The following is a 25,040-nucleotide window of genomic DNA, read 5'->3' on the forward strand; positions in this document are numbered from 1 at the left end:
GCGGAATTCCACTATGTACTTAAGGGCCACGAGACGAGATCTCCCTATAAAGATCCCATACGATTACTGAAAAAACATCTCTCTCTGAATCTTTTCCTTCTGAAAGATATATACAAACCGACCAAGCACGAAGGTGTGTGAGCATGAGCATGGCTAGCATCATAGAGTAACAAAACACAAGGGTTGAGCAGACAAACAAGAAAGTTTAAGAAAGTCAATCAAACAAAACAAAAGGCATTTGAGGTAGTGACTAGGAGGCAGGTGTCCATCATCTTTCTTTTAGCTGTCGTCCTCAAACCATTTGCCTGGGCTCCAGGACCAACACCACATTTAAACTGATTCACTCCCTGTGGATCCACAGGCGCACCTCTAAGGGCAGGCTGATGGTGGGCAGCCCTTGATGCTGGCACTTGGGGAAGGGCCACTTGGAGTACATAGGACGCAGCGGGCTCGGGAGCAGGCTGCTGGCATTGTTAGCCACCTAGGGTAGGAGAATATTTGCTTTCAGTAGGCCTAAGCTTACCATCTATCGCAACTAAGGATCAATCTGAATGAAATGACAATTCATATTTGTGGCCTGAATAAATCACAATTTAATAACTTAAAAACAAAAGGGTCTCCTAGCTTTTATTCAGGAGTACCATTTGAAATCTAAATGCACGGGGGCTGAACTTATACCAAACTCCCATGCTACAAAAGTTGTAATGATTCTGATCACATGAACACATTAAAACAAACAGTTGAAATTAATGGAGCTGACACAGATGATATACCTATCTTATTTATACTTATATAAACACGAATTGACAGAAAGGCCTATTCCATAATACATACACATATACATGTATATGTAAGTATGTATGCATACACATACAGAACTATTCCCCCAGGTCAGGTAATAAGTGTGCTCACCCCCTCTACCGGCATGAATAAGTAAACTTGAGGCTGGTGAGACAGCCGTGTACAACACTCGTCACTGAATGATAAGCTGAGACATAAAGCTCATTTTAACCAGAAATCATTATAGAACCCTGGGCTGCGTTACCTTGAATTTTGGGCAGCCCACTCCAGCCTAAGATCAAACCTGACCACTGGGAATTCACTAGATGGCCTAGCAGTATAAAAAGTAACTGTTTAATGCAAGTTATAGACTATGATATAGGCTATGGACAATAACAAATACACTGACATAAACGTAAGACAATAAAGGTTTTTATGTCTAATGTTGTTTTTCTGCAAAATCTGTGAAGACACCAAGCATGAGAAAGGGTTGAACAGCATTCAAATCAACTCAACACATTGAATGTTGCTATGTTAGCTCATCATGAAAACATTTACAGGTTGCTCCCAATTACTTTTTAAACATTCAACCAAATTCGTATAGGCCTAATGGAAAGTTGTTACGCTAGTTTATATTTGTTATGTTGTGGTTCAAGATGTTAGTCAGATGTTCAATGGTGTCAAGTCAGGTGATCATTCTCTTGCTTCCCTTTATATATGACATCAATCACCCCTCATAAGTCAGTCTCTCTCTCTCTCTCTCTCTCTCTCATTAATCTTTAACCTTGGAGGACCGGACATATGAGATGTCATGTGAAAAACTGCACTTTATACTTTACCACCAGAGCAGAGAATAGATAGAATGCTCTAACTGGTACTGGGAGTGTAACCGCTTGTCTTTGGAGAGACTGGTATTGACATTTAAAAACGGTGATCAAAATAACAGTGAGTAAACACATTTTCATTTTGTGACTCAGTGAATTGCAACCTCTTTTTCTCACAAGTGGCTGGATTGATTAATTGGTTAGATAATGATTTTGTTGATTGATTATTTCAATGTGAATTAAAAAAGCAAGATGTCTACAGACATACAGTAGCTACAAATAAATCAAATATGATTCGATCTAACATGAACTTGTGCACATGACTGGCCTAAACTGGACTGTCCTTTCCTAGTTCCTGTGTGGTGATTATGTTTACCACACAGCAGCTACTGGGGTCTGTGCTGCTCTCAGCTCTTCTGACTGGTTCAGCCATCGGAAGGCCCCCCCTGACCCTAACCCCAACTGCCATTGTCAAAGTTCATACAGGGAGAGGGCTGACATTACAGTGCGGGAACAGAATACACACAGGTGAGTATTCACAATCACAATCCTTAAGACCTGGATAAGCTGATAAGGTACAGTCATGAGAAAAAGTTAGGACACCCCCCAAAATATTAAGTTATTCTCTTAAAAATATGGACATATCAATATGTTATCTTCTTTCTAACAATGTCTATAGATAAAGGGGATGTAATTGAACAAAAAACTATGAAAATGTAACTTTGTAATCATTTATTTAACGAAAAATTAACAATAATGCCAATTCCTACTGAGGAAAAAGTTAGGACACCCTATGCCCTAATAGCTAGTATTGCCCCCCTTGGCTGAAATAACCTCAATTAGACGTTTCTTATAACTGTCTACAGGTCTCTGACATCAATTGGGAGAAAGTTTTTCCCACTCCTCCTTGCAGAATTCTTTCAGCTGTGTGATGTTCGAGGGGTGTCTTGCATGCACAGCCAGTTTCAAATCAATCCACAGCATCTCAATAAGATTAAGATCCGGGCTTTGACTTGACCATTCCAGAACTCTCAATTTATTTTTCTTGAGCCATTCCTTGGTAGATTTACTGGAATGTTTTGGGTCATTGTCATGTTGCATGGTCCACATCTGCTTCAGCTTCAACTTTCGAACAGATGGTCTCACATTTTCCTCAAGCACCCTCTGATACAATACAAAATTCATAGTGGATTCTATGATGGTGAGCTGACCAGGCCCTGCTGCAGAAAAGCAGCCCCAAACCATGACATTTCCACCCCCATGCTTCACAGTTGGTATGAGGTTCTTGTTCTCAAATGCTGTCTTGGTTTTGTGCCAAACATGTCTACTCTTACTGTGCCCAAATAGTTCAACTTTGGATTCATCTGTCCAAAGCACATTGTTCCAGAAGTTCTGGTCTTTCTCTAGGTGTTCTCTGGCAAACTTTAGTCTTGCCCTGATGTTTTTTTTTGACAGCAGGGGTTTCCTCCTTGCACACCTCCCATGTAATGCAAACTTGTTCAGTCTCTTTCTTATGGTGGATGCATGTACTTTGACATCAATTGTGGCAAGAGATACCTGTAGGTCTCGTGATGACATTCTGGGATTGTTGGAGACTTCTTTAAGCATCTTTCGGTCAGCTCTTAGGCTGAACTTGCTTGGGCGGCCTGACCTGGCCATGTTGGTGGTGGTTTTAAATGTTCTCCACTTGTAAATTATTTTCCGGATAGTGGAATGGCCAATTTCGAATAGTTTGGAGATCTTTTTATATCCCCTCCCAGACTCATATGCATCTACAATTTTTCTTCTGAAGGCCTCAGAGAGCTCTTTTGATCTCGCCATGGTGATGCAACTCACTTCAACAATCAAGAGCAAACCAAACTAAATATCTGAGGCTTAAATAGGACAGGCTCCTCCAAAATCCTCTGTAACGATGTTCTAATCATTTGCACCTGATGTGGTGCTCTTTATTATAATTTTAGGCATTTTAAGTGGAACTAAATGTGGGGGTGTCCTAACTTTTTCCTCACAAGAAGATTGCATTTCTATTAATTACATTTTACCAATCATTTTTTAAATAATTTGTTTCAGTTGTATTTGTTTAGTTATATTACCTCAATTTTTCAATATTGTTCAAATGAATATCAAATGTCCATATGTTTGAATATGTTGAAGAAGACAAAGGTTTTCATAGGGTGTCCTAATTTTTTCTCATGACTGTATGTTATAATTGGGCTGGAGTCTGCACAGCCTGTAGGTCTCCAGGATCATGGTTTGAGAGTTACCCTTTGCAGAACACTGACCTCCACCCAAGTGTACCTGTGTTTGTGATTTCAAGGTACAGTCCAGTATTGGTATACCCCATTTGGATGGGTCCAAAACACCAGTGTCAATGGCAACCAAGATCCCGTTGCTATGCAATACAATGGTAGCCTGAGGATAGACAGTGCCACCCATCACCATAGTGGCCATTACTACTGCCTCCTGTTGGACAGAGGGAGAAATACACCCCAACCCCACCTGCTCCAGCACAACAGGGCAGTCCAACCCCACATGGTTAAGAGAGACAGCAGTGATAATAACCATGTAGTTGAACTCCAACTGACAGAGAATGATCAACATGACTGCATGATCCAGTCCTTCTTGCTCCAGATCCAGAGCTCTAGTGATCAAAACAACTGTGCAGTCAGACCCAGGAGGAGCGTTCAGGGTCATGGTTACGATGAGGAGAGCGTCTCTGCCAGGGTTTCAGACAGCCAGTTTGCAGCAGCGGTAGCTGCATCAGTGCTGGTGACTTTCCTGGTGGGATTCAGCACAGGTGCACTCAGCAGGGCTCCCCTGGGCAGGTGGGTTTATCAACCTTCCTTCAACCTTTATGTGACCTGTTGGGTAAATTAGTCTACAGGTCAGAAGGTACAATTCTCAGATAAAACCTCTAGATGACTCTTCTTAAAATAATGTGATCAGGTACAGCATTGCATATCAACGATCACACAACATATATCACATGTTCTCTCTCAGGTGTATAGGAGGGACCAGGGAGAGGGTGTGGTCACTACGACAGCGCCACCACCAAACTACAGCCCCAGACCACTGCACTGAGGTCACCATGTCAACCCTGCCCCCACTGTACGAGAATGGAGCACTGGAGGAGGAGTCCGACAAGGATTCTGCCACTACGGCATCTACAGCAACAGTGACCCCGTCTCCTCCGATTAAGCCTCAGAGAAGCTTCAAGAACAAACGAGAGGAAGAGCCAGAGAACACAGCTTACCTAGAGGGATGTGACTACGGGAGAGTAGAAAGGGAGGGGAGGACAGGCAGCGGGAGAGAGAAAGGGGGGCAGGAAGGTAGGAGCGACAGTGATGGAGAGATAAAGGAGGAGGGATCTATAGGCAATGGTTCTGGAGGACACTGTGGTAGTGAATCAAAGCAGGAGAATTTAGGGACCGATGGTGAGAGAAGGGAAGGGCGAGAGGATGAGGGGAGGAGAGACAGCAAAGGAGATCGGGAAGATACTTGCTCCCCACCACGAACAGGGCGTCGCAGCCGTGTGATCCGTCTGTACCAGTATGATGAGGAGGGGCATCGCTATGGTCACCTTCCAAACCCTGCTGCCTCTGAGACAGACCCAGCCTCCAAGCCTAAACAGCGTTCGCTTTCCCTCACTCGGCTCAACGCCATCATGGCTGCCGCCACGGCTAACCCACTGGAACCACCGCGCCGGGACACTGAGATGGAGGAGGGGGACACACAGGACAGAGACTTCCCCAGCCCCGGCCAGGAGAGACCAGTTTTCCAGCTGGAGATATGACATGTGAGCCAGAACTGAGAAATATGCAGTGAAAGAGAATTCATCATATGCTGACATCACATCATCTCTGGACACAAAGTACTTACTGCCAAATCAATGTCTTGTTGCTATATATATATATATATATAGTAAATGGCCAATCCTTTTCATAGCACATTATAGAAATCCATTACAAAGAATTAGGACATGATCAAATGAACTTACACTCACCCAAATTCCCATAGCTAACACACAAAATGAAGATGTCATCGATTATATGGAATAAAATTATTGTTATAAATAAATAAATAAAATAAATTGTTAACAACAGAACACTTCAGCCTTTTGTTTGATAAGGTGCACCAGCGTAGCTGTACCAATCATGGAGCTAGAAGCAGATTTGGTACAATCCCGTTCTTTATTCTTGTTCTGAAAACATACTATAAACAAGGTAAGACTTAAAAACGAAAGAGAAAAATATTCAAGGAGACAGAAATATTTCCCAGTCGATCTTACACACTGGCAATGAGCCGTGGCCACAGATGCAATACATATGAAAAATAGTTCCCCCTTCAGCTTAGTTTTTTTGTTTTCTTTTCTTCTTCTGAACCTGTTTAAATTAACACTGTAAAAGTCTATTCAGAGAGAGAGAGAGAGAGAGAGAGCGAGAGAGAGAGAGAGAGAGAGAGGTCCTTGGAGGTTGTTTGTATGTAGAGGGGGTGTGTGTGTGTGTACACAGTCCATAGAGGTGTGTGCGCTTTCTGTTTCAAACGAAGGGAGAACATCCTCATGTGTACTCTCATTGTTTAGCTTTCTCTCTCTCTCTCTCTCTTTCCGCTCGCTCCCTCTTTCTCCTATTCCTGTTTGGCGTGGATTTGTCTTCTGCTATAACGCCAGCCGAGCTTTCTGCCACTCCACAAACTCATCAAGCAACACTGGCCCTGGAGAGAAAGGGGGAGAGGAACGTGATGAGCAATGGGGGTGGTGATGAGTGTGAGCATAGGCATGAATGACTCTGCGTTAAGAGTGTGTGTGTGTGTGTACACACTCACAGGCTCCGTCTTCATCATAGTTGCTGAGGTCTGCGTTCACTGTCCTGCTGAACTCCAACACGTTATACCACTGGTCCTTATTCATTACTTTGTACTTGGATTGCTGAGGGAGGAGGAGAGAGAGAGGGGGAGACGTAAGAGAAACATGAGGGCCCAGTTCCATTTCAGTCCCTAGCTTCTTCACGTAACACCTACTTTTCTGGTGTTCACAGATCTGAAAGATTGTTATTATAAAATAATTTCTCATCATGTTTTTTGTTATGGTGTATTTGATATTCTATTAATGCACAGTGTTCGAGAATTATGATAGATAACCCTAACCCTATGAAGATATTTAAGAGAACATTGTATTATCATCAATTTCTAAAGGAGTAGTGTGGTGGTCTTTCAGTGAGCCATACCTCCAGAAACTGGTTGAACACAGGGAAGAGTGGCCATGTTCTCCCAAGCAGCAACGCCAACATGGACTTAGTTGTGTCCATGTCCAAACTCCTCTGGTCCTTGTCCTAGAGAGAGATAAATGGAGAGGGAGACCAAAAGGGGAGTGCGAAAGGGAGATGGGGGGATAGAGAGAGCATTAGGGTCTGATAAAAACAGCATCTGGCACACACACACACTTACTTCCCCTTAATGTCAAAGACGTAATTCATTCATGAACTGAACTTTGTAGCCATCATCCAGGCAGATGCAGATGCAGATGTTATGATAAAAAATATGCAGCTATCATATCACAGACCGATGTAAGTAAAACAAACAAACAACCATCAATAACCTATTGAGTGGCTGAGTGGATTAATTGCTTGATCAGAGGAAGTACTGTAGTACCCACCCTGGCAAAGTCGAAGGCATATCTGTAGATGTTTTTAAAGATGGCCGTGTCATTGAGCTGAGAGCGCAGGTAGTCCAGTTTACTCTGTAACCTATCATTGCAGTCACACCTACAGAGGGGTGTAGTGTTAGAAACATACACATGGGTAATTCAGTTCCCAAGTAATGACTCTGTAAATTGGGATGTAGTCTGTGTTATAGACACATACAGGTGTAAATCTCTTTTCCCTTGTAATATCTGTGTGCAATCACACCTAAAGATAAGTGTTCGTGATCTAGACATAAGCAAGTAACATCGAAGAAGGTTTGGGAGGTGCGGTCTACTCACTGTAATAAAGTCATTCCCTTAAGCCACTCCTCCTTTGTGAAAAATCCCATATTTGGAGCTTCTAGTTTCCAGGCCAAGACTAACATAATAATCTGGGGGAGAGAGAGAGAATGGACAAAGAAACACAACCCAAGAGCCTCATTACTATCAACAGAGGAGACATAAGGTGGCAAGGCATAAAATAGTAGATAGGTTGATCGATCAATCTTTGGAGATATGAATGGATAGAGCAGAAAGATAAATTGATGGAGAGAAAGAGCAGATGGATGATTGAGAGGAAAGGAACACTCACGTTCTCTGGTTCCACACCAATGTCTTCACAGAACTTCTCCATCCCCTCTGGACCCACCACCTCATCTGAACCTGTAATACACACACAGTACAGTTGTCAGCTGTACACACGCACAGCAGCATGAGCAGAAACCCTCACAGGTAGCCAAGTAATGAACCATGTCATGTCCACAAACACTTGATCCTTTGCAGCACTCAGGTCAAATACAAAAGTACAGCTTTAGGGTAGAGGTGACATTTGTGAACTCAGATGGGGATCATAAAAAGTCAACACAAAAAATATATGACAGAGAAGTGTGTACCTGCATACTCGTAGAACCAGGCAAGGCACTTTTTACTGGAGAACTGGTCCTCTGGACTTATCAGTCTGCCAGGAGTCTGAGGCCTGCAAAAACTGAAACACATGAGGGAGAACAAGGGAGAGCATATTTAAAAACCTGGTGGTTGTAGGCAGGACACATTGTCAATAAAACGGTTCCAGATACATACTGTAGGCCTATGCGAAAAGAAGGGAAGGGATATTCGGTAGTACTTTACATTAAGGTCACATTTATAAAGGGTTTATAAATGATTTGTAATTAGTTAATAAATAACTTATAATCAGTTTATTATTCAATTATAAAGGTACAAACAGTCAAAGTAAAATGGAATAGTAAATGGAATAATGAAGAAAGAGGATTACCTCCAAATTCTTCAGGAAAACCTAAAATTATCAGCCAGAAGGTTGGGTCTTGGACGTAGTTGGGTGTTCCAACAGGACAGTGACCCAAAACACACGTCAAACGTGGTAAAGGAATGGCTAAATCAGGCTACAATTAAGGTCTTAGAATGGCCTTCACAAAGTCCTGACTTAAACACCATCGAGAACATGTGGAGTGTGCTGAAGAAACAAGTCCGTGTCAGAAAGCCAACGAATTTAGTTGAATTGCACCAATTCTGTCAAGAGGAGTGGTCAAAGATTCAACCAGAAGCTTGCCAGAAGCTTGTGGATGGCTACCAAAAGCGTCTAATTGAGGTGAAAATGGCCAAGGGACATTTAACCAAATATTAGCATTGCTGTATGTATATTTTTGACCCAGCAGATTTTGTCACATTTTCAGAAGACCCATTATAAATTCATAAAAGAACCAAACTTCATGAATGTTTTTTGTGACAAAGAAGTATGTGCTCCAATCAATCCATCACAGAAAAATAAGAGTTGTAGAAATGATTGGAAACTCAAGACTGCCATGACATACATGTTCTTTACAAGTGTATGTAAACTTCTGACCACAACTGTATATGCTCATTTTGATACTACCGTCATGACTGGTTAATGTAGAGCTACCTAGCTAGCTCCACACCAGTGTGGCTTTGTCGTAAGCTCATAATAACTTGTAAACACCGATAGTACAGTTTACTATATATTGTGTTGTTGTTTATTAACTTATCTATTTTCCTTCCAGAGCAGGCCAGCAGCCTTGCTGCAGTTTCTTATTGGGTCATGTTTTGTTAAAAGTGAATGCCATCTCTGTCCTTACTATAGCATAGACAAGCTTGAATAAATAATTAATGTGAATTATTAGTTTATGACTACTTATTATGAATCATGCAATGTTGGATCACTTTACTTGATGTTCTCTATAAGCATTCATTACTGTTCATAGCTGCTTATAAAAGGTGAGGCTACTTCACTTGGAGTGCCTTATTTTAGATGTTATACTGTAGGTGCACATTAATTATGCATAGTTACTAATGTTTGTAACTCATTAATTGATGTTAGTAACTCATTCATAAATGGTAAACAGTACACAGGATAGAAGAATACTCGTGACTTAATTATCAATGTGGTCTACTACTCATTGATATACCCAAACTAGCTCAGAGCACTAAGCAAACAATTAATGAATATCGATTAGTCTAAACTAATGAGTTATAACTGTTTGTAGATAGTTTATAATTAAATAATAAACTGGTTCTAAGTGATTTATTAACTAATTATAAGCCATTTATAAAACCTTTACAAATGTGACCATAATGTAAAGTTTTACCGGATATTCATATAAAACAAAAACATACATTTAGGAGAGGGGTTCTGAGGATATTCTCTCTCTCACACACTCTCTCTCCTGCCCTTCCCCTTTCCTGTCAACTGAGGCCTGTAGTGCACAAGGGGACAAATATGTGCTGAGTCCTGTGTTCCCCCCCAGTCAAGCAGCCTGGCCAGAACACACACACCAGAGCCAGGCAGTGGCTGCAGCATACGCACAAGCACACACACAAACATACACAGTGTGTGAGGATTACCCACTACTAGCAATGGGGTATGCAGGCTTCAATTCCAGATAAGCACTAAACACACCTAGTCAAGCTAATCAACTAATCATCAAAACTCAGGAGATTAATCTGGTGTTAGTGCTAGTCTGGAACAAAAGCCTAGCCAACCTGTGGCTCTCTCAGACCATGGTTGATGAATACTAAAGAAGACAGTGGGATATCAGGGATATTGTCTACAACTTCACCTGGTGATTTTACACTTCCTGAGTCCAGGGTCGTCTGAACCTGAGGACTTTCTCTTCTTCTTTACAGGCATCACTGAGTTTCCACAGGGATTCGCTAGCTGGGCTGGGTCTGAGGGACACAGGAGGATAAAAATGAAAGACAGCTCTTGCTGAGATTCCACGCACGCACACACACCCAAGGACAGAAAGATACATTTACAGAAAATGTAGAGGAGCAGTACCTATGTATTTCTGGTCTCCTTGTCCATTCAAATCTATCCGTTTCTGTAATCAGAATACCACAGGAAAAAAAAACATTTTAATGTGAGAAAACAACTGTCAATATACCATCATAGAAAATGCTTGTGACTCCATGCTGCAAACAGTCATATTCGCATGGCTCTACATGGCTCCTGATTTGAAGCTACAGTACAGTATCTTGAACGTCTTCTTGCAGTATCTCTGGGTTAAATATATGACATTCCAAGAATCAGTTGACTCACTTACAAGTCTGTCCAGCGTCTGTGATACAGTCTTTAGGTCAGCCAGTCCGCTGTGTACTCTCTATCCTACAACAATAGAGAGCAGGAGAATCTTGTTTTGTGAGAATCTTGAAAATGTGATTATAAATAAAAGTCTGCAAGCATTGTGGATTTGTTTGTGCCTGTTGATGAGGCTAGTGAAACATTGACATTGAAATTGATTTCTGCAACATGTATCTTTGCATTAACATATAAAGCATGAAACATATCTAGCTAACTTAGATGAGTTTTCGCTACATCTCTAGAAAATATAGGGTAGGTAGGTGGCTCTTGCTAACGTTAACTGCGTCACCTTTTATGAAAATGAAAATAAATATGCAGCTCACCGAGCATGGGGACATAAATCATACACGATTCACTGCACAATATGAAATTGCTACTAAACCAGCAATGTCAACATTCTCATAATTAGTCGATCGAACAAGGCTACTACGTAATAACTTATGTTATTGAATATTGTTTGAATTGATAGCGCAGGATTTCGTATGATACTGAGATGTAGCAAGCCAAGTCTATCTCGCTCTCTAGCTACATCGAGCTAGCCTATCAAAAATATTACAGTTACATTAGCCTACACTGATTGATTAATTAATCTACATACTATGTATGTAACATAGCTAGGTGATTGACAATCAATTAATGTACGAAAGGGGTCTGGAGAATAACAGGAGTCACTATCTAATCTCTAAGTAGCTAACTGAATAATTAGTTAGCCAACGTTATATTAACGTTACTTTAAACTTACGTTCAAGTACTTTCAAAAACAACCACGAAAAGGTTTTATTTCTCTTTGTTGTTGGCTAATTAGCTAACTTAGCTAACGTTAGCCTACTAATAACGCGGGTTTATCTGACTAGTAGATCCGTTAGCTGTTCTAGCTGGCTAGTTCATTTTAATACCATAACGATCTGATTTCCTAATTTAATAATTCGGTTATCTGATATATTCAGAAGGCAAATAGTTAGCAAGTGTGTAGCTAGTAGATAGAAGTAGCAACATGTAGATGGTTATTCAGCTATTGTGTAGCATTCTACCTAGCTAGTAGTAGCTAAAAGAACTAGCTTTACTAGCATGTGAATGCTAACTTGGCTAGCTGTCAGATAGCTCGCTAATTTTGTCAACACAAATCAGAAACGTCTTTGCCATTATTAGCTAACCAGTCAATCCGGTTTGTCACAGGTTTCCAACAGATCATCCACCCATTACAACGTTTAATTTAAACAATTATACAAAACAGTTGTCAAGCTAAATACTTCTCAAACCTTGTATCCTGAAGGATGTTTTTTTCTGTGAGTAGATAGCTAGTGGTATATCATGTACTTTTTTATGGTTGCAACCTCGCGAAGCTTCACCGGCTCTGTTCCGGGGCAACAGAGCGATGGAACGAACTACCACATAATTCTGGGAGGGGTGTGTGAAACATATCCAAATTCCTTGAAAGACATAACTGTGCTGCGCCCTAGTTTAAAGGACTGTTAAATAAAAGGCACAGTAAACCAAAACATGTCCACATTCCACTGCCTCTTTATAGTACAGTTTTTATTTTGCCAAGAAATAAATTATACAACTTAAAAACGTTCTGACGAAAAGTAATAATGCAGCACATCAACGAAGTTGAACTGGACTGCCAGAACATTTCCATTCAACCAACATACAACATTCTATTTTTATTTAATGTAGTGGCACAAATTCAATTATTAAATGTTATGAAAGATAAAACCAAGTTTTTCAAGTTTTCTCCTCACTCAAGGCTAAAAATACACATGTATCAGTTACAAACAAGGTGGAGAGAGGGATTAAAAATGGGAAGGTTTCTGCCATACATGTCTCATGTTTATCAGAATCACTGAACCATCCTGATATTCCATACTAAAACACAACAGTGGATGTCAGTGTTCTGTAGTCCAACTATGTTGAAGACTATAAAGAGTTCTATTTGTCATTTCTGTGCAGAAAAAAATATAATAATTCTTATAAACAAAGGTTGCAAAGAGAAGTCAGTTTTTAACTGACTAATACTGTTCATTTGATACACAAAGCAAAGTTACTGTGTAATCATAACATTGTTGAATATGGCTAAAATACTGCTTGAATATGTCAAAAATAATCTTAGCATACAATTATTTGATAACACAACGTCGTTCTATCTTGTTTTATAGAAAGACACCTTTGTATATTCCTTATAGTGAGAGAAAGTAACCATGAATATCAGATACCCACAAACAAAAAAAGGAAGACATGAAAAAAAGAACTGTCTGTCTGCATCATTAAAGCTGAACACAATTCCATTCAGTGGACAATATACATAACTGCATAAACTGCTGTCAACAACCCATTCAAAAAGTGAGAGTATAATTTAAAGAGCCTGTTCAGATGCTTACCTAGTCTGTGCAGAAGGAAGAAGACCCTCTTATTGCAAACGCCTGTCAGACAGAAGACGTTACTACACATGACATGGCAGAATTAACAGTAGACAGTAGTTATGAGACAATTTTGGCAAGTCAAAAGTGTGTGTGTGTAGTTTATAAAAAAAAAGGGTTGACTTTAATAAGGACTATAGGTAGCATGTTTTGAAACATATGCAAGATCCTTGATATGACCAAAAAAGTTATAACTACAAAACTAAAAATATTTGTAATTCCACAAATGACTTATTTTGAGGTGTCTCAACTGATTCAGATGTGATTGCATTCAGATATGACAGAGCAAATGTCCAACCCTACAATTTCCCCTAATACAAAAATAAAGTATTAGGGATAGTGTTAGATGAGTGTCCTCATACAATTAATCATTTTACATCTTTCCAAAAAGGTAATCAAAGTGACTCTATGTACATAACTAACAGCACCCTCTAAAAAGGGCTATTTTCAAAAACACTCCCATAGAAAACACAAAAAGAAACTCATACAGCAAACCACATTCTGATATAAATATGAAATAAATTAACAGGAAGATTCAAACCACACATATCTTCCTCTCTCCCTCCTTGTTTGCTATGTTCCAACACAGTTTGGGGTGTAACTGCACTGCTTCCCCCCTCCATTCTCTCCTTGAAAATAGTGCATAAAGCAAGCCACGTGGCTTTAGGGATCTCAGTGCAAAACACGTCCTCCCTCCGCCTCCATCTGCCTTTTTTCCTCTGGGCCTAATATTTCAAAACGTTTAATCTGGATGAGAATTAATTTATTAATATCCAGGGTCAGATCGAGTTGGCTGATATACTCTATACTACTCAAAATCTGCCATCTGATCGTGGATCACAAAAAAGAATCCGGATCATTCTAATCTAGATTAAACATTTTGAAATACTAGGCTCTGCTGTCCTTTCCCACTTATTTACTGTTATTGCCTCATTGGTGCCTGTCTAGGCAGACAGCAACACAAAGATTTTGGACCAGATATACCAAATATTTGCCATTGTTCACCAGCTTGTTTCCCTGAAGGATTAAACACCAAAAACAAAGCTAAAACATGAAACAGACATTAATTCTCATGAGATTTATACCCTTATTCATCTACCCTCAATTAGATTTTCCTCTGTAAAACCACAAACAAATGTGAACGTTGCACCTGTGGCAAATGCTTAGTTAATGTCACCGATTGTCCTGGCCACAATGCTGAGCTTTACAGGTAATGAATCAACTCCACATGACATAGTATACAGTTCATAACTGTGATGAGACCTGGGAAAACTACAACAACTCAACAGTCTCCATCTATAGAACTGACACTGCCTACCTTCTGATAGCCTTTAACATGACTCTATGGACTGACTGATATGATAATGTCAAGATAAACCAGATCTAAACTACTGTATGTTTCTAAAAAGCTGAAGTAGGGATTTGACTTCTGTAAAAGTATGTTTGGAGGGGTGTGTTCTGTGCATTAGAAGTACTTTGGCAACAGGTTTCATGGCGGGGGGGGGGGGGGGGGGGGGCTTCAAGCAGCTTCAAACATTCCAACAACATTCATGGGACTAAATAGTAACACTAGATAATGTATGACCAATGACTCCAGGAAGTGTTCGACCGACCCCCTTGGCTGGGGTATGGATATTGCAACTCGGATTATTTTACAGGAGAAAAATCTAATGACACACCCTCATGGTCTGACTAGAACACACCTCTCGAGGTAGAGGTGAAGTACAGTAGGCAACTATTGAAGGAAGAGAGGCCTTTGGGAGTTGGCTTGGACAACATCATGCAGCTTTCTACAGGACACATACTTCTAAACAAACATAAAAACACACTGTTTGAAAGAAAATTAAACTGAAACATTGGTGAAGGAAAAAGGAAACTGATAAACCATGCAGACACACACTGACTTCAGATATGTAACTGAGAAAAGTGCTGATTGGGGGGGGTGGTGTAACGTAAGGAGAGTTCTGGCACGAAATGGCTGCTGTGGTGGTTCATCCCTCCATGATTCCTATCCAAGATGTGTGACAGCCTGAGTATGAGGGGAGAAGAGAAGGATGAGGGACACAAACACAAACCTACATATACAACACGTGATGAGTCCACAGATTAATGCAACATTTCCACAGAGCAGCATGCTGTTGAAGTGCAGACACAAACACGCGCACGCACCCACGCACAGGCCAGCCACCCACTACACACTCTCTCTCTCACACACACACACACACACGCACACACGCACACACGCACACACGCACACACACACACACACACACACACACACACACATCTGTATTCACTAGTCTCTCCATGTACATGGCACCAAATTGATATTCACTAGTCCGTTAGTCCTCCCTTCCCTGGTTCCTCTCCCCTTTCTTTGTAACAAAGGTAAGGCAAGGATAGTTTTAATGTCACTATTCTGAGCTGAGACTGACAGTCACACAAGCTGTTCCTTTCCTCCAGCACTGGGGGGCATCACAGATGTAACTTCCAGTCTGCCTGCCCAAATAAGCCAAACATGCCACTCCAACCAACTGGAGACAACCATGTCTTCATCTTCCATCTTCCTCATCCTCTGAAACAACCACTCCTTCCTTCTTCCTCATCTGTGTTTTGCGTGTCGAGGCCAGGTAAACCAGAGCTCCAGTGCTATGCCATGTATATAAAGGTGTTGATATCTGTCTCGTCTCGTTTGATGTATTTGTGTTCGATGAGCCACTCGATTTGCTCCTTGATCATCTTCTTCTGGGGCAGGAACATGTTCTTAAGGATCTCCACCAGCTCTGTCTGCAGCTGGGCATTACTAATACGCTTCCTCATCTTCATTATCTGGATGATGGCCTCCTGAGAGGGAAAGGAAGACGGAGAAGGATGGATAGGAACAGGAGAGGGAGAAGCAGGCAGGTGTAAAAGGTGAAAGAAAGGGAGGAGAGAAAAAAAGGAAGGTAGTGGGTTGAGTGTAATATAAGTTTTGGGGTGAACTTTTTAGATGGTTGTGACCCTTTTTAAGTTCACAAAATGTCACAAATTGTGTGATCAACCATATGAATCTCTCTCACATACCTGAGTTCTTAATATTCTAAGCTGAACGATGCCCTCATTCTCCTCCTCTCTCATTCGCTCTGTGGTCAGCTGTAGTCGACCAATCAGATTAATCTTTCCCCTCTTCTGGACCTTGGAGTTTTTACTTTGAAACAGAGAGACCCACATACTCAGCATGCAAGGAAACACAATTTGCTTGTCAACATTTAACCCTGGTCTGAACTAATCAATAATGTAAGAAAAGCTATGACCAATTTTACAGTTTTGAAATGTAAAGTTTTCAAATGGCTATCACTATAATTCATTCTGTATGAAATGTTAAACATTTCACATAAAGTTAAAAAAATCAAATCTATCTATGTTGCATTTGTAGAATTGCCAATCACTGAAAATTAATTAACGGGTGATGGTGGTGAATGACAAGGTTTTTATCTTGCTGGCTGTGGGTGTGTGAGATGAGGGAGGGTTGAAGACTAGCCTACATGAGAGAGAACTCCTGGTTGACGTAGAACAGGGTGCTGTCAGTGAAGTCTTTGGGAGAGCTGACTGAAGGCTCGTAGGACAACACCTGCCTCTTCAGCTTAGGGAAGGCTACCAGAGACTGGACAAGGAGGTGGGGGATGGAGAGAAAGAGACAAAACAGAATGGGGAAAAGGGAGAGACAAAAAGAGAAATAGTTATTAATAGTTATTATTAGGATCTCTTTGAGCACAGCATTGGGATAGTCCTCAAAGGGAAATAATGAAGCAAATGAGTTGAAAAAAGGTTTTTGATTAATTGATTTCGTATCGGGTGTGCGTGTGTGCATGTGTGTGTTTGTGTGTGTACGGTATGTCAATGAGCCTGACAGGGTTGCTCAGAGCATCTGCTCTTTTCTATCCATGTCACACATATAAGGCTAGTGGATGTGGAGGGGCGGGGAGGAGACAGGCAGGGGAGAACCTCCTCTCTTTACCTAGTATGGACTCAGGCAGGCAGGTGTGAATCACCAAGGCTATGCGCATTGCTGTCACTATTTCGAACTTCAACCCTTGACTAAAAACATTAGTTTTAAAATAACCATAAAAAGTATACATATCAATATAAGGACCAAGCTATGTGCAAGGGGGTAAAAAGGAAGGGGGGTGGGGGATGGGGGGTAGGGGTAGGGGTGGGTTACGAACCCTCGATAGGGTAAGGGTGAGTCTTCCAATAATAAGATAGTGAAAAAAAGGAAAAGAAAATCATAATGCATGTGCATGTGTGTGTTTCAAGGTGGCTTGGTTTGGCAGAGTTGGAGCATGATGGAGAGTGGGGTTTCGTTGGCCCATTGTGCTTATCTGATGGCAGGCTGGAGTGGTGGGTTGGAGACTGCTCTGTTGAGGTACTTCTGGCCGATTATTGCTTGTCTGGTCTGGTGCAGTGATCATATGGATGTAACGACTGTGATGTAATTGTGGAGTCTGTGGGCCAGTTTTATTAATTTATTTACTCTACTTGGAGTTTGTGGCATTGCATATTCGAACAATGAACGGATGTAGCAGGCGTAAACATTTAATACCTGTTTCAGGTGCCGCTTTGTTTTTCCTCCCACACAGGGCTTTGAGGTGATTGAGCCTCTTACAGCCCTCCCTCTCCAGATTTCCAACATGGGTAGTCTATTTCATGTTGCTGTGTGTATGTGTGTGTGTGTGTGTGTGTGTGTGTGTGTGTGTGTGTGTGTGTGTTTCTCACCCAGAGTGTGCGCCGTAGCTCGGCATCAGGGAGCTCAGTGGCCAGTTTGAGGTTCTCAAAGCTGATTCGCTCCCGGGGTCTCTGATTCCAGGCGAATAGCACAGCCAGCTGGAAAGTAGTGACCTCTAGATCATACTGGCCTACCTCGTTCTTAAAGGTGATCTGAGAGGAGGAGTGGAGGGGAGGAGGAATGAAAGGAGAAGGTAGAGGGGGTTCATGAATATAATTAAATATATAGTATTTTAGTTCTTTAGCTCATCCTTTTTTATTGCATTTGAGATTTTATTATTTACCATTAGTCTCTTTAGTCCTCACTTGTTCTATGCTTTTACTGTTTGAACTTCCATGGATGTAATACTTTTGTATCCTCGTGTTTTTGTGTTTTTATTCTCTCTGTTTTTATTAATTGTTCATGTAAAGCACACTGTATTGCATCTGTGTATGAAATATGCTGTATACAATTAGTTTGTTTTGTTTTGATACATACAGTGCCTATAGAAAGTCTACACCCTCTTTCAAAAACATTTTGTTGCCCCAGAGACACTTTCAAAGTGAAAGAAACATTCAAATGAAATTCTGTAACTTATTAAAACAGAAAAGACCTGTCTACAACCCCTTGCCATGGCTCTCCTAAAATAAGCCATGATTTGGAATGAATATCTCTGTCTTTGTAGGGTCCCTGTTTTCTGTTTTAAATGTTTAATAAATTACTGAAAATGTTTAGAATTTGTCTTTCACTTTGAAAGTGTCCAGTAGGCTGTGTAGATAAATGGGAAAAATCCTAATTTAATGTATTCACGATTCTAGGCTGAGGTGAACATTTTGAAAAGGGGGTGTAACATTCTATAGGCACTCTATATAATGAGACTGTGTGCTCTCTACTCACAATGCCATTGGACATGAGGTGGTGCCAGTGTAGTTTGCGTCCACTGTGGTTTCTTTTGTAGAAGTCCTCTACCTCTGGTATGAGGTCCTCCAGCTCAGTGGGTAGCGACACAAACACCTTCTCACTGCTGCGAGACCATGCTCCCGCATTCAGGATCTTTATATTCACACTGTCCGCTAAAGACAAAGCAGTAATGCTCCTGTGTGCTAATTATGTGGCCTGGATGTGGCTCATTCTAAGTGAGACAACTTCAGCATAAGAGCAGGCTTTATCTGAAACAGTTCATAGCTTGGCTGAGTTTATACAGTATATCAGTTGGCTGTATTGTTTCTCATCTGTATGCATAACACTGTGTGTCTTACCTGGCAATGCTAGCCTGTTGTGTTTATGCATCTCCTTGAAGACCTGGTTGAGATCCTCTGACACCTTTATGTCCTGGAACATCCTGGCCAGCTTATTGACATAGTCAGCAGGCATACCCACCTCCTACAAAGACAAAGGGAGAGAGATCTCTGTAATGGTAGAGGTATATGCGTATGTGTGTGTGTCTGTGTGTGTGTGTGTGTGTGTGTATGTGTGTGTGTGTTTGTGTGTGTGCATCTCTCACCCTGAGCCATTCCACCATGTTCTCCTCTATCTCACTGTCTGCTGAAATATCCAGTATCAGACGTCGGGTGAGGTGAGCTTTGTGGTAACGCATGAACACATCCTTATTCTGCACATATTTCAACACAAGAAGCTGAAAGGGGGGGGGGGGTGGAGGGAGAGAAAGGAGGAGGCGGAGGAGGAGGGGAGGGGGACAGGTGAACAATGGATACAGAACCCTCTCTGGTGACAATCTGTGAGAAGTAGACAGAACAAATCAAAACCCTTCTACATGAATGAGTTTGTCCTCTCCTAGCCCTCCTCACCACTTCTTTGAGTTTGAGTTCTATCTCCTCTGAAGTGAGTTTCTTGCTAAGAGGAGTTTTTCTCAGCAGCATGTCACAGTAGTTAGCCAGCAGCTCAGGACACTTAGACTCCGGCTGTGTCTTCAGACCAACCCTGAGGAGATATACACACATTAGTGCACACACATTAGTGCACACACTCAGACACACACTCAGACACACAGACACACAGACACACAGACACACAGACACACACTTCTCTCACCCCTTCTGTTTCTGAGGCAACTCCAGCTTAAATATGGTAGCATCGTTGACAACAGCTTTGTATGCCTGGTGAGAAACACATTGAATCAGTAAAGCACAGCAAAAAACTAACTGACCAACCATTAGAGAATAAGTTCCAATCTTAACAACATAAAAATGGAGTCCTGCATCCTGATGATCAGACACTAAAGAGGTCCAGTGATATAAATACATTTGACTGAATCCAGCTTATTGGTCGGGTTGTGCGAGAGATACACTGACCTTGTCCCTGGCGGTAAGGAAGCGAGGGTCGTCGTGAAAGGCCTCCTTCACCAGTTTACTGAAGCGGTTAAACAGAGTCAACAGCTGCTCCACGTACTTCTCAGAGTCCTGCACACATACAGGCAGCGCATACAATAACTGTGAAAACAGGCCTAAAACAAACTTCAATGAGCTTATAATCACATAAGTGGCGTATTCCTGTGTGGGTGTGTGTAAAGTACATACAGAAGTGATGGTCTCAGCTGCAGCCACCATGTCTGCTAGTCCAGCGTTGATGATATGATCCTCTAGATCTTTTAGCATGGGCTCAATCCCGTTAGGAACTTTATCCATTAGAGAGAACATCAGATGCAGCTCTACAGGGGGGAAGGGGATAGGCGTTACACACCTCATACTGTGGCACAGGTAAAGATCTCAGCCCTGTTTAAATAGTTTTGAATTCCTCCACTGTATGGCTTCCTTCCTCCACTGCATGGCTAAGGTGTAGGTTGAGACAGTGGTCTTTCTGGTGTACTCACTGTCTGTTTCATTACGTTTGATCATTCCCGGACATTCCGCCAGGATAGTCTCTTTGAATGACGTCACCAGAGCGTTTACACAACATTCCATAAGCTGGGAGAGACAAAACATTCCATGAGTTTGACACTATTGAAACAAACAGAACATTTTCTCAAACATGCCCAGACTGTCATCCTACTTACTGCTTGAACAGAGTTACATTCACGGCGTGTCTCTAAGTATCGAACTGCTCTCTTCTCCTCTTCTCTCAACTTTAGGTCTGCCTGCAAGACACACACATACACAGTCTATGAAAATACATATTCTGACACACACAGTCAAATACCACACACACTCACAGAAAAAAGACGTTGTCCCAACCATACACACAAAATAGATAAAACAAATATACTCACTCTCTCTCTCACAATCACACTCTCTCACACACACACACACACCTACATATTTCATGTAGTTCTGGACTCCATTTTGTTGCAGGTATGAGGGGGCCTGTGTTCTGTAGAACCTCTCAGTTGAGTCAAGATAGGCCTTCTCAAAGTTGTCCCTGTAGATCTGCAGCTTATCCTCTGGGTTAGAACACAGGTTTACTAGAGAATGAGAGAGAGAGAGAGAGAGAGAGAGAGAGAGAGAGAGAGAGAGAGAGAGAGAGAGAGATTGGGGGGTGGGTTTATTCATAATTTACCCTGTCTATGCGTGTGTGTGTGTGTGTGTGTGTGTGTGTGTGTGTGTGTGTGTGTGTCTGTCTCACCATAAGACTCTCGCACTCCTATGACTAGCTGTGAGTCGAAGGCCTCTCCCAGTCTCTCAGCATGTACCAGCTTCATAGCACTGTCTTGAAGACGACTCTTTATGTTGGAGAAGATGGACTCATTCCACGTATCCAACATCAGCTATAGAAGGTGGGAGGGGAGAGAGAAAGCCAAATCAACACAATGTGTAATTCATCTCATTATAGCCTTGCTCACACTCCCTCATTGTCTACACATCCTTGTTATGACTCAAATCTATCAATCTGAATTTCCTTTCCCTTCCTCCTCCTCCTCCTTTCACCACATTGATGAACTAGGCCTATACTTCTCTTCCTGGAGTGTGATCTCTATCTATCCTCCTCTCTCTCACCTTTCTGACAATGCTGTCCTCTATGTTGGACTTCTTGTTGCTCCCCTGTTTGCCCATGAGTGTGATCTCCAGCTGGCAGAAGGGCTTGGGTAGGATGTCACACTGTGTGAAGAACTTCCTCCACTCTACGATGTAGGCCTTTAACAGAGCTGTGTCGTCCTGGTGACTCAGCACCCGCTGCCAAGGTAATACACAGTTCAGAGGACACACGCATAAGAGGTTAGGGCAGCCCTGGTCCTGGAAAGCTACAGGGTGTTATTGCTGATCTGGAATAGAGCCTGCACACCAGTATTGTAGCTCTGCTGGGCCAGGGTTGGAGACTACTGATCATCCTTATCTGAGTTATTGATTGGCCTACAGGTCTAAAGTAATTAACAGTGACATTGATCTAATAGTGAACACCTAATAACATGCCACCATTATCATAACTGCTGAACTGATCTGTTTGTATTTTTGTCTCTAACAGTTGTGCAACTCATTCTCTCACTCATGCAGGCAGGCAAACACACGCACTCACGCATGCATGCATACACTTACGGCCTGAGCTTGTTTGATGAAGTCTAGGATGTCTTCTTTGAGGGCCTGGTGGATCTTAGCTGGGCCCTTATCGTCCCATAAACATACTGCATGGACATCTCTGCACAAGACAATAGGAAAGAGAGAGTGAGAAGAACAGTGTGTGTGTGTGTGTGTGTGTGTGTGTGTATTTATGAACAGGAGAGTGCGCTATAGACAATATTTCAATTATTCTCTACCATAGCTGGCAGGCTCATAAAGAACCACACATACTATGCAAACTATAAGTATGTGATGCAGCAATACACTGAAATAGCATGCAGTGGTGTGGGAGTGGGACTGTGCATGAGTCCAAAAAGTTTCAGTGTGATGCAAAGTTTGACTTCTGTGCTCTTAGGAGAAAAGGCAGGTGTGTATTTTTGTCAGAGAGGGAGAGAGAGGGAGAAGGGGGAGAGACCAAGAAAGAAAAAGAGAATGGGAGGAGTTGCTCTTACGAGAATAAGTCGAACCATTGCTGCTTGGTGACTGACTCCTGTCTCAGCAGCTTGAGAACGATGGGCCGCATCAGGTCCCACTTATCCTCAAACTGCAGGGACCCTTTATTCTACATGGAGAGGGAGGTGGGGGAGAGAGGGAGGAGTTTAAGAAGTAGGCATGCATGTAGGCCTAGACATTTTGCATTGCTGTCAGTAGTGTCTCAGATCTTATGATAGGCCTAATCATCACAACCTTGATGAAAATGATCTCAGGACACATTTCCTTTGTTATGAAAATTCAACATCTTGGACCCATTAGCAGAGCAAAGGATGTGGGTTGCTGTTTTCAACTGGGACAGTGGGTGCAAACAACCTGTGAAATAAATGTAGCTTCTGATGGGTGTGTCAAGAAATGTACTTATTGGTTGGAGAGAATCGGTAAAACAATATTGGTAGCTTCCATAAAATTGTCAAAATCAATACAAAAATCCTACCTCTAATAGACTAACACTGACATCCGTCACTGTGTACAAACCACACTGTGGCTAACTGTCTGGGTCACTAGCTAGCTGGCTGGCTGGCTACTGAACTGCATTGTTGTGTTGTGGAGCTGTCACTGTCAGTGTCAAAAAGAAGCTATGCAAGCTACTGTTCAGCTACCTAGCTAGCTAACAAACCTGGACAGGTTTAAACATACTATCAGCGTATTGATGGCACGGCAATGCAGATACAGTCAAATGTTATGTCATTGTTATTTACTAACTAAGTGTCAATTTGAATGAGGAAAGGCTTCTCAATGCCGGCTTGCACCGGCGCAGCATACATTTCTAGCTAACCTTGCATTGTAGCTAGCTATCTAGAGAACATGTTGCATTCCGTGCAAACTGAATCCTAGAAAACAGTATCTGTGGTGTGATTTCTGGTACATTCATCAAGTTAGTAAGATGGAGACGCTTAAATTCCTACACAGATACTGGACAATGTTAAATTGAAGTGTCTCCTACCTTCAACAAATTAGATGACGCCATGTTTCCTCAACTTATTCCCTCGCGCTGTCTCGCGAGCTTGAGTCTACTGTCTCGAGCGAAAGCAGAGGCACTGTGGCTATGAAGTTGTATGAAAATAAGCCAAGATGACTTTAGCAAGATTTGGAATTCGTGGACATTTCCAGGCGACCATTTAATTCCAATTGACATTTAGGTTCCATGTTCTCTCAACACTAAAGTGGCAGTAGCAAACATAAAACACTAGGGTAATTCAGATGGCTCAGTGCATTTGCCTGGGCAAAAGCTAAACATAGCTTTGAGGGTGATGAAATCCATACAAGGATACAGTATGTCACATGGCACAAGCTAGCTTGCAGAAGTTGCAGTGGACAGAAGAGAGCCAGGGTCTGCAGTTAGAAAATGCACCACTTGTTCCTTCCTTCATTCCTTTACACTTTGTCCTTCCATAGTCTATAGCTACTACACAATCACATAGCCTTCACACATCAAAATGACCTCTCTTTCCTTCTCTGCTTTACCCTCCCAATCTCTTCCCACATCCACTCTCTCTTTCTTATCTCCACTCTCTTCCTTACCGCCTGTCTCTCTTCCTTACCTCTATTATTAGCTACCTGACATCCCATTCTCTGCCTTTTTGTCCCATGCATGAAAACTAAGCAAAGACATACAGTTGACCTTCTTCTTCCAGCATAGGCCTATTACCCTCACCTCTGCAACAGAACTGAAATGCTTCAGAGATAAGTGGTATTCTAAGACTCTAGGCATAGTTAAATTACTTAGCAATTCACCAAAACACATTAATTAGAAAAAAGCACATCTGTACAGCACAACATACCCCCCCCCCCCCCCCCCCACACACACACACTCATCAGTGTGGCCATTCATGTCAAGGAGTACACTTTGCCCTTTGATTTGAGAACTGTTAATGATTCAGAGTGAGCACTGTAAAGATGTTAAAAAGTCTCTGCAGCAGTGCATTCAAGGTATTTCCTGAACAAGGATTCCACTATCAGCAGACTGCAATGGCTGA

The 25,040-nt window shown here is 41.8% G+C and overlaps 2 protein-coding genes across 5 annotated transcripts; both read right to left on the minus strand.

Annotated features, from left to right (window-relative positions):
• Positions 1-5,744: 5,744 nt before the first annotated feature.
• On the minus strand, positions 5,745-12,290 carry LOC310822548 (DCN1-like protein 5). 3 transcript variants are annotated; one of them, XM_083694920.1, is made up of 11 exons: positions 12,160-12,290; positions 10,863-10,924; positions 10,598-10,640; positions 10,377-10,485; positions 8,178-8,269; positions 7,877-7,947; positions 7,585-7,676; positions 7,258-7,366; positions 6,830-6,934; positions 6,429-6,531; positions 5,745-6,317 (listed from the first exon to the last, which is right to left on the minus strand). In XM_083694920.1, exons 4-11 carry the CDS (start codon positions 10,445-10,447, stop codon positions 6,262-6,264), a joined length of 699 nt encoding a protein of 232 aa, XP_083551046.1. In that variant the 5' UTR covers positions 10,448-10,485; positions 10,598-10,640; positions 10,863-10,924; positions 12,160-12,290; the 3' UTR covers positions 5,745-6,261. The 3 variants fall into 3 exon arrangements, with proteins under 3 accessions (XP_083551046.1, XP_083551048.1, XP_083551047.1); XM_083694922.1 differs by having other exon boundaries at positions 9,934-10,485; XM_083694921.1 differs by having other exon boundaries at positions 10,859-10,924.
• A 1,135-nt stretch (positions 12,291-13,425) lies between these two features.
• LOC310823313 (cullin-5) lies at positions 13,426-24,045 on the minus strand. 2 transcript variants are annotated; one of them, XM_083696151.1, is made up of 19 exons: positions 24,008-24,045; positions 23,022-23,131; positions 22,549-22,648; positions 22,012-22,188; positions 21,641-21,782; positions 21,334-21,479; positions 21,075-21,155; positions 20,892-20,985; positions 20,599-20,729; positions 20,374-20,481; positions 20,114-20,178; positions 19,870-20,002; positions 19,566-19,697; positions 19,321-19,444; positions 18,959-19,134; positions 18,073-18,234; positions 16,842-16,960; positions 16,381-16,504; positions 13,426-16,161 (listed from the first exon to the last, which is right to left on the minus strand). In XM_083696151.1, the coding sequence occupies exons 1-19, from the start codon at positions 24,029-24,031 to the stop codon at positions 15,967-15,969; spliced, it is 2,343 nt and encodes a 780-aa protein (XP_083552277.1). In that variant the 5' UTR covers positions 24,032-24,045; the 3' UTR covers positions 13,426-15,966. The 2 variants fall into 2 exon arrangements, with proteins under 2 accessions (XP_083552277.1, XP_083552278.1); XM_083696152.1 differs by lacking the exon at positions 22,012-22,188.
• Between the last annotated feature and the right edge of the window lie 995 nt (positions 24,046-25,040).

Source organism: Argentina silus (assembly GCF_951799395.1).
Source record: "Argentina silus genome assembly, chromosome: X".
NCBI lineage: Eukaryota > Metazoa > Chordata > Actinopteri > Argentiniformes > Argentinidae > Argentina > Argentina silus.

What these genes read in the sequence shown, in the direction of transcription:
- LOC310822548 (XM_083694920.1), bottom strand. Translation starts at nt 10,447, where the DNA reads ATGCCTGTAAAGAAGAAGAGAAAGTCCTCAGGTTCAGACGACCCTGGA. An exon ending in AAGGGAATGACTTTATTACA is followed by an intron (nt 7,367 to 7,584) that starts GTGAGTAGACCG and finishes ACCCCTCTGTAG; the next exon opens with GTGTGACTGCAATGATAGGT. An exon ending in TGTTCAACCAGTTTCTGGAG is followed by an intron (nt 6,532 to 6,829) that starts GTATGGCTCACT and finishes CTCCTCCCTCAG; the next exon opens with CAATCCAAGTACAAAGTAAT.
- LOC310823313 (XM_083696151.1), bottom strand. Translation starts at nt 24,031, where the DNA reads ATGGCGTCATCTAATTTGTTGAAG. An exon ending in AGGAGTGCGAGAGTCTTATG is followed by an intron (nt 21,480 to 21,640) that starts GTGAGACAGACA and finishes CTCATTCTCTAG; the next exon opens with TAAACCTGTGTTCTAACCCA. An exon ending in CAGCTGAGACCATCACTTCT is followed by an intron (nt 20,482 to 20,598) that starts GTATGTACTTTA and finishes GTATGTGTGCAG; the next exon opens with GACTCTGAGAAGTACGTGGA.